Here is a 9,183-nt window from a genome sequence, read left to right as displayed (position 1 = left end):
TTCAAGACAAGAATTAAATCATTAAAATATCCATGATGATTTTAATATATTGTTTGGGATATGTATTTTGAAATGCTAGGAAAATATATTATCTTGTGAAAAGGGCAAGTTATTAATTCATGACACTATTAAAGATGTTAAAAATATAAAATGCACAGTTGGATTTGAAAATTTTTGATATTCAGATGATTGATTTCCTTTGAATACAGTTGGAACCAGGCAATGCTACACTATAGCCCAATGAACTCTAGTACCTGCTTCAATAAAAGAGGACAACAAGAATTAATGATTGCAAATTTATTACATGGAACAGCAAATTCCAGACAACTGAGTCACATAACAGACCACCAGTGCAACAGGAAGTCTCTTTTCTTTGTATAAACCAAGTCATCAAGCTGGTAAGTCGACCCATAAACTTCATATTCCTTGGTATTCTGAAACAAATTAACACAGTATCATACTTTATGTTGAGATGTTGATCTGGCTATAACTTAGTCTTCAGTTATGTATGTCTGGTCCTTCCCAAAGTCAGAAATTAAATAGCCTCAAATTCTAGTACCAAAAACCCCCAAAACAAAAATAAACAAAAAAACATGGATGAAAGTTCAGGTAAGTGGGCCCAGATCTGTCATTTGTACTCAAACACAAATCCTCCCTCTCCACAGAGTTCCCCCTCCATGTCCTAACTCCACTGTCCTTCTTTTAGAGGTATGGAGGTATGGTGTGCATCTTGCAGCTGGGTTGGCTCAGGCCACTGAGCTGTGGATAAAATTTACTGATGTAAGTAAGGCTAGGGCATCATAGTAGAGTAATGGCTTTTACACCAGCACTTTAAGGAGATCTGTTTGATAGTCTAGCAATTCTGCTAACACTAGAGTACTCTGCATAGAGTACTTTGATGCAAGTTTACTCTAATTGTTTTTGAACTGTTTTACCCAAAAACTATAGGAACTCTGTTTGGCTTAGCTCTAGAGTTGTCAGCTCATGCTTCCAGTTATTCTAAACAAATCTGGGCAGCAGTACCTGTCCCTACCTGTGATAGCTATGAAACATTTCCCACACGTATGTGGGCCTAACACCACAAGAACAGCTATACTGTCTCAAACCAGAGATCCATCTAGTTCCTTATCTTCCTTTCATCCTTGAGAAGCAATGGATGCCCAGGGCAGTGCCTAAGATCAGAGCAAGTAGAGATGCTGCTCTACACTTGCCTAGTCTTTGATTCCTTTCTGAAATGGTTGAATGCTGAATATACAGTAAAATTTTTCTTTGCATGTTTTTTTCCTATTCTTCTCTCCTGTTCCAAAAAAACCCAATCCTTTCAGTTAACAGTTGGAAAGAATTCTTACATTGCAAACAGAAAATGGTGATCTTTTATTCTGGGGCAAAACTGGAGGAAGAGATGGAAGGAGGGGACTCATGTACATTGACTGTCTCATCCATTTCCCCTTAAAACTCACTAAGGTCTTTAACAGACCCTTTCAAAGATGGATACACAAGAGCTATATGATTAGATCTCACTGTTCTCCTTTCTTACATACCCACCCTTGCTCTTTCTAGTCAATGTTTACCCCAAAAGACGTCCTAATTCTGATGTGAGAACAACACCCACCCACATGCAGAGATTTGCATTAGCGGGTTCTCACACAGGATTAGGTCACTGAATGTCTCCTGGAGCAGAGAGGAGTCCACATATTTATCACGGTGAAGGACCTGGCTACCTTTTGTGTTCCAAGTACAATTTACACCCTCTGTTTTTAAACTTAATTTCTGCATCATTTCTATCATTTTGCAGAGGACGAAAACTCCTTCTTACTTAACCTTAAAGAGGGAAGAAAACAATCCTTTTGTCAGAGCATACACTGTAAGTCTCCAACCATGATAAAAAGCATTTCTGCCCAGACACTTCTCAGTCACCATATGAAACATCCACGTGACTATGTAGGTTTGTACTAGGTTTGTAATAGTTCTCAGTAGCTCCTTCTGCCACAAGGATCATCTTTATTGAAAAAACAGGAAAATTCTTGTCACTTTTGGATGCCTACTTACCATTGTCTTTGATAGTTCTTCCATTTCGAGGCTGAAAAACACAATAATTAGATGGTTGTGCAGAAGTATTAGATGCCAAATTTATAAGCACACCAAAATACATCTCCCATCATGCAGACGAAGTACATGAGAAGGCTGCAGTAAGATTTCCTTTAAAGGGGCAACATGTCAAATACCAGGGGATCCATGCAGGGGAGGATTTGCCTTTGAGTCCAAGATATTAATTCATCCTCTGCCCAAACAGCTAAACAGTCTGGCTTCAATTATTCTCATTAAGGGTCTTGGACCTAATTCACTGAAGTACTATGTAAATGCCTAAGAAAGAGCATATAAGTACCAGCATGGAAAGTACCCAGCCAGACACACTTGAGGTGAGCTAAAATGTAAGTGACAGCTGAACTGGGACTCTGGTTACCTCCTACAACATACTTTATAACTTTTTGTAACATGTTGAAGACATTCCTAAAAAACTAGTTTGGTGTTAATCATACAGCGTGTCTAAACCAGCATATTCTGCATTAGACTCTGCCATAGTTAAGCAAGTCAGTGAATGAGAGTCAGGTGAAAAACATGAGAGAAATAATGTCCATAATTTTGCTTTGGCTTTTCACCATGCTATGCCTCACTGGCCACACCTTTCAGACCAAGTGGACATTCAGCTCATGCACATGTTTTATCTCACAAATTTAGCATTAGTGCACCTTGGAAGTCTCAGAGATACAAGCCACGTACTACTTCTATCTTTGGGTGACTTGGCTCAAGACAAAACATTTGCAGTCACCTCTTCAAATCAAAAAAATGTTTAATCCATTACTACCCCAGATCTCATTATCTTGTGGTCTTTTAGCTGAACCAGAGCCTTTTAAGCAAATAACTCCCCAAGCTTTCAATAAAGGGATATTTGGCCTTTACTCAAAACAAGTGCAGCAAGAATTTGTGAAGGCAAACAGTTGCTTTTCTATGGATATGTAACACTGTCTGTGATTCAGAATCTTTAAGTAGTAAGAGATTCAGATACCCTAAAAAGGAAAAAAGGCCGTCCCAGAGTCCCATGACTATCCTGTAAAATAAAACACAAACCATTAACAAAATACTTTAAACTCCATTCCATAGATCTGTTGACAAGTTTCAGTGACATTCCATCAGAATATCAATAATTCAAGGCCTTTTTCAGCAGCATACAAGCAACAAAATGTTGATAGTCCCCAACACCCATTCATCTGGAATGCTGATTAAAAATTAATACCCAAAGGGCATTGTCAATAACTATCCCTTCTGTCTAGTGTAAATATACCATAATTAAAGATTCACAGCCTTTAGAAAATTTATAAAAGAAAGCTTTAGCCACAGTGAATTGCTTTGCAGAAGCAGGGTCAGCATAGCTCTCTTCCCAACCATTGAAAAAACAAGCTGACTTAAAGCAGCAAAAGAAACAGGGAAAGGGCTGTACTTCCCTGTCCATTGCTACTTGCTTGTCTTCACATTTACATACCTTCTTTGTAAACTTTGTAGCAGCAATCTGTGATTCCTGCAAGTGGACAGTGTAAGTTAAACAAGATGCTGTCATTTGTCTGGTTTGTTACAGTAGTCCTCCATCACTGATGAGGTTGCTGCACTCCATGTGAGAAGAGAGATAATCTTACACTTACCACAGACAGATATAAGAACAGCAGCAAATGGATCTTTTCAAAGATTGGTTTTAAACCTTGCCTTAACCAATGTTACCCCATTCATTACCATCATTCAACATGCTTCCCTCACTGTACAGCAAAGCACAGCCATGCTCTGGGCAGTGAAGAAGAGCTCAACCTGGAGCAAACGCAGCAGCTCCATTCCACAGGCTTGAATCGTACCCATAGCTCTTACCTTGTTAAAATGTGGCTGCTCTTCACCTTTCAGACTGCCCTTGGTTTTAAACCAGACACGATTACTGGTTTTAAGCCTTCCCCCGCAGCCTTTATTCTTCAAGAAATTGCTCATTTTCTATTCCTTGATGTAAGGCTGAGTAGAAAACTTCCTTCATGACTTCATGGGAACAGACTAAGCTCAGGGTCTAACAAAGCCCTGGACCTGCAGTCTGGCACACAGTTCAGGTTTGGGAGCCCTCCTGCCCATGGCACGGCTGCTGGGCTGCCTGCTCCCGACTAGCCAGGAACGGGATAGCTCTGTATGCCACATTATATCAGTGCCACAGTTATACCAGTGAATGGAATTAGTTACCCGGGGTGGCTTGAAAAACAAGGACAGATAATGAGCAAGGACATGAAGACAGGGGATGAACACAGAAAAAGCATGTGGATGGGAAACTGGAGAGGAGGAAATAAAAAAGCTAAAATATACAAGCAAGGAGGGAATCGCAATTCAGGGTATGAGATGAGGATTTCCTGGGTTCAAGCCTCAAGACAATGATTTATAGAGCAACTGACATCAACTTACAGGGCTATGAAATACTATGGAGGAAAAAAGTGCTTACTCGATCGAGGTGCTTTAAAGGATGCAAAGGAGGAGACTACAACAAAGACAGTGTGAATGCTAGTTCTGTTCTTAGATGGTTATTACATACCAAGCAAAGATAGAGACTGACTCATGACTTAGCCTGCAGTTTCAAATTTCCTAATTTATAACTGGCGAGAGTTTACTATGTGGAAGAAACATGGCAAAAACTGAGCTTCTGGCCCGACTTTAGGACAGAAACTTCAAACTCTCATGGAGGTGATTGCAATGTAGCTGGGTGTAGATAGCTCTTTTTGAGTCCTTTGAAAGTACCATCTGCAAGATTTATCCAAAGATTAGACATTGAAGTTAAATACTCTGTTAGTTCTCTCAAAAGATTTTAAGTTTCCCAGAGGGAGTTCCAGTCCTATTAATGCACAAATTGTCACTGACTTTGCCTTTCATAGTGCCGAAGCCTCACTCCTTCTCTTGAAACACCATCTACGTTCTCTACATAATCTGACCAAATGATTTTTTTAAGAAAACCCACACAAATATAGTATCATGCAGAAAATTGAAGCCCAGCTGAATCAGTAGGATTTCATAACTCTTTCATTGGGTGCACCACACAGATACATGTTTGCAGTGTCTTCTCAAGACTCCTCGTGGGCTGAGAAAGTACAACTTCACATAAGAGATTTGACCAGATGGTTAAAACTTTGGAATTTTTGTATAGCTCTTTTTCCGTATTTCACATTTACATCTGATCTGCTACTTAATCAGACCGCACCTAGAAATCATATTGCAGATATGCAGCTGGTATTAGTCATCTCTTGAAAGAATACTGTATGAGATTCAGCGACCAGTCTTGAGGTCGCATAAGAGAGGGTGAATTTTTTGCAAAGTTAGTAACTAAAATAGTAACCAGAAATAGGGCTCCATTCAAAGTTACCAGATGATTCTGGATGTCCCCTCATTAGCTAAGCTGCAGAACCATGGGAGTCAATACTGAACTCAAAAACGTTTATGAGACATTTAAGACTGAAAGGCTAGAATTTTTTATACAATCAACTTCAGTATTGTAGAGTTTTATGGCTGCTTTAGGAAAGCATGCTTGGAATTATAATAAGCTAAACACATTGGCAAGAAGAGATATTGAAATGCATGTTAGAATACTTTCTATTATTGTCTTGAAGGAACTACCTGTGATTTGAAACAGAGGACTCAAAAAATCTGCAAGTACATTGGCCTCTAATATACCCAGGGAGTGAATTTTATGGGAAAGGCTCTTAATAAACTGGCAATAATTAAAAAAGAGATGATATAAAGCAGAATTGACATTGAGCTAGGTCCTAATATGACTACACCAATGAGGAAGAGCTATACTCAATAACTCCTCAACTTAATCTTTTAGATCGGAGTCAGGAACACAAAAAATTAAGCTCAAATAGAGTATTAAAATCAGTAAAGCAACTCATATGCCTCCATGTTCAGCATGATCTTAACTATACTGTTGATCCAATGTTACGTACAATTTTAGCATATTTAACCCTGTATTATTCAAAAGTGAGGGTCAGGTTAAAATACTGACTCTGGCTGTAAGTAGATGTTCTGGTTCTTGAGCTCCAAATTGGTGAAAAACAGCAATTTCATATATAATTTAATGGCGTTAAGAATTACATGCAAACTAGTAACAAAAAGAATAATCTTTAATATAATCTCCTAAACCATGACGCTATTAGATCATACATGTCAGAGAAATGTCAGAAAGTCAGTTTTGGAGGGGTTGCTTTTTAAGTTTAAGGAGGGGGTGCTTTGAAATAAAAGAAGCAATTACACCTTACCTCATTTGTATGCATGCTGTTGAATATGGAATAACAGAGATCCAAAACAGTGCTGGAGATCTGCAAAAACAAACACTACTTTGATACATTTATTGAGAGGATGGTGATATACATGGTTTGATACAGAACTGGCTTGATTCTGATCCCAGCACAATTTAGACTGAACACAGTTCCACTAAAACCACTCAGAGCATGGCAAGACTTACTGATGCTATTACGAGATGAAAAACTAGTATTTTGTATGAGGAGAATAGACACAATACCACTAAAGTTGTCAACACAGTCTTGTGCTATAAAGAGATCTGAATCAGCCTCTTATATTTAAAATACATTTTCCTATGCTAAGAGTTCATGAAATGGCTTTGGGTTTTGGCATATTTAGTCTACACTGATTTTCATCTACAAGCATTTCAGTCAACCAGTACTATAATCTTTAACCATATACTGAAATATACTGTCCCATACTCACTGCCGTAGGACAGGGATTTGCTAATGCATGCAATCACATTAGATGAGAAGTATCTACTGCTCCAAAGGAAGTAAAATCTAAGACACCTGAATAACTAACTGGCTCTGGGAACTATTTTCCCTATGTCTTGGTTTATAAAACTGAAAGATTTCAGAACGAAAAAAATCAGCACAAAATGTTCAAAATTTCCAGATAATTCCTGATCCTGCAAAGATTTTTCTCTCCCCTTTGAAAATGAAGATGACCCTTGGGCTCAGTATCAAATGCAGTGGGGCTGATCTTTCAAAGCCACCGAGTTTTTAAACTGTTTGCAAGCTTTGGGTCAGAGAGACCACAGCAGAAATGAGGTGTGAAAACGTCCCCTCGCTCCCCTCTCCTCTGAGCACCCCAAAGAAAACCCATCCACCCACCACCACAGAGCTGGGACCAGGCAGGACCCTGCCTATAACTCCTATAGCACCGACTGACGCTTCTTGCTTCAGTGCTAGCTACCCCTGTGATGGGAAGAAAAGCACAGCTTTTTCTTTCTCTAGATCTGAGTTAGCTCTGCAGGGAAGAGAGCACACACACCAGCAAACTCGTTCTGCTCTCCGGAGCCACCGGCTCTCCGGAGGAGGCTTTGCCACCTGCGGACACTGATGCTCAGGATTACACGGGGCAATTAGTATGTCTGGAAGAGAGAGTCCCAGCAGCTCAAACACATTTCCAATGTCAATTTACCTGGGGTTGGTCAGACAGTTCCATCCACTGACTGAAACACAGTGCCAGTTGCTTTAGAAAGTAAAAGTTAGACATTAACGGTGGGTCTGTCATACCTTGGGACCTGCACTAGCTCAGGGAGTCGGGACTGGCTGGTTGTTAGCCTGCCCGGGAAGCCGGGTGTCCTCTTCTGCACTCCGCTGTGCATCACACCCCTGCCCACAGCTGTCCCATCCACCTCCCCGGGCAGCAAAGGGCGTCAGCCTCCCCACTCTCTCTACCACCCGCCCCAGGGATTTCATAACGTATTTCCAGCCCGTTGCCCATTTCCTACCCCACTTCCCCGCCACGGGCGAGTCCCGTTTCCCACCTGCCTCGGCCAGCCCGGGCCGGGTCCGTCCGGCCCCGCCGCAGCGCATCAGCTCTCAGGGGGGGCTGCCGGGGAAGGCAAAGAGGGACCTACCTGGCTTTTGGGCAGGTCCACGCCGTCCCTGTAGCGCGAGAAAGGCTGGGGGAACCCTGCGGGGACACGGGGGGGACACGGCTGTGCGGGGGACGCCGCGGAGCCCAGCCCCGACGGCGCCCCTCGAGGGGCGACCACCCTTTCCAAGGTTTGGGGGTTCTCGTGTATCTGTGTGTGCACGGTCCCCCACCCCCCTCCCGGTGCTGGGGGCGGGACGTACCTGAGCCCCGCGGGAGGGCGCAGAGGCAGCAGGCGGCGAGCAGCCAGGGCAGGGCGGGCAGCGGGGGGGGCATGGCGGGGCAGCGGCCGGCCAGCGGGCGGGGAGGGCGGCCCGGCCGCCTTTATGGGGCCGCGCCGAGCCTGGGCCGCCGCCGAGCCAATGGGCGTCGGGGCAGCCCCGCTGCCGGGCACGGCGCCCCCCGCCGCCGCCCCCCCCCGCCGCCCGGCCCGGCCCGGCCCGGCCCGCCGGGACCGAGAAAACCCGCCCCCCGCGGCCGCCCGCGGGCAGGAGGCTCCCGGGGTCCTCCTGCCCCAGGCACCCCGTCCTCCGCCCTTTGGAAACCGTCCTCAAAGCTGTTTTTTTAGAGGGAGGTGACAGAGAGGAAGGAGGGAGGGAAGGAAAGAAGAGGCTGTGCGAGGGGAAGCAGCGGAGCTGCTGGGGTTTTTTATTTCAAACAAAAGCTACAGGTTTGGAGTAGGGCTTACTGAGTCTTCGGAAAATACTTCTCGTAGCAGCTCGGGAAATTAAGGTTGCCTCCCAATTAGAAGGGATGTGAGCTTTCCTATCGAACAAGTCCCAGCCCATCTTATTATATTTACCTTCATGTGAAATAAGGAAAGCCATCCACCTCTTTGTTTCATTTCATAGTAAGTGTGTAGACAAGACATGGATCTCACAACAGAAAGGTGATTCTCTGTTCTTCTCAATTTAATCACTGGGTTTGACCTCAGAAAATGCATTCCCGCTTTTCTCTGTGCTAGATCTAAGGGCAATGCTTTCTAATCAGATCTGAGACTGAGAAAGGCAGAGTCCTCCCATCCTCTTTATATTTATAGACTTTGGGGCCGCTGAAGCAAATACATGTCCTGTTGTCCAATTTCTAACATATGTAGTAGCGATGTTTGGGAGGCAATGGTCCCACGTGGGATACAAGACATAAAAAGCTGCAGAAGGGATTATTGGCACAACAACCCACCTCATCCCATAATGTCCCTCAATGGCTGCG

General features: G+C 43.3%; 1 protein-coding gene across 1 annotated transcript; it reads right to left on the bottom strand.

The window, feature by feature from the left end:
- Positions 1 to 282: 282 nt before the first annotated feature.
- NMS (neuromedin S) lies at positions 283 to 8,254 on the bottom strand. Its single transcript, XM_074816915.1, has 8 exons — positions 8,178 to 8,254; positions 7,958 to 8,013; positions 7,516 to 7,566; positions 6,327 to 6,386; positions 3,542 to 3,577; positions 3,068 to 3,109; positions 2,050 to 2,080; positions 283 to 434 (listed from the first exon to the last, which is right to left on the bottom strand). The coding sequence occupies exons 1-8, from the start codon at positions 8,248 to 8,250 to the stop codon at positions 418 to 420; spliced, it is 366 nt and encodes a 121-aa protein (XP_074673016.1). The 5' UTR covers positions 8,251 to 8,254; the 3' UTR covers positions 283 to 417.
- Positions 8,255 to 9,183: the final 929 nt, after the last annotated feature.

Source organism: Strix aluco, chromosome 2 (genome assembly GCF_031877795.1).
Source record: "Strix aluco isolate bStrAlu1 chromosome 2, bStrAlu1.hap1, whole genome shotgun sequence".
Taxonomy (NCBI): Eukaryota; Metazoa; Chordata; class Aves; order Strigiformes; family Strigidae; genus Strix; species Strix aluco.
Note: the sequence above shows the minus strand (reverse complement) of the source record. Positions and strands in the feature narration are given on the sequence as shown.

Coding starts and splice junctions, on each gene's coding strand:
- NMS (XM_074816915.1), bottom strand. CDS start 8,250: ATGCCCCCCCCGCTGCCCGCCCTGCCCTGGCTGCTCGCCGCCTGCTGC. Junction 6,387..7,515: donor AACTGTCTGACCAACCCCAG/GTAAATTGACAT, acceptor TTGTTTTTGCAG/ATCTCCAGCACTGTTTTGGA. Junction 2,081..3,067: donor GGCCTTTTTTCCTTTTTAGG/GTATCTGAATCT, acceptor TGTGTTTTTCAG/CCTCGAAATGGAAGAACTAT.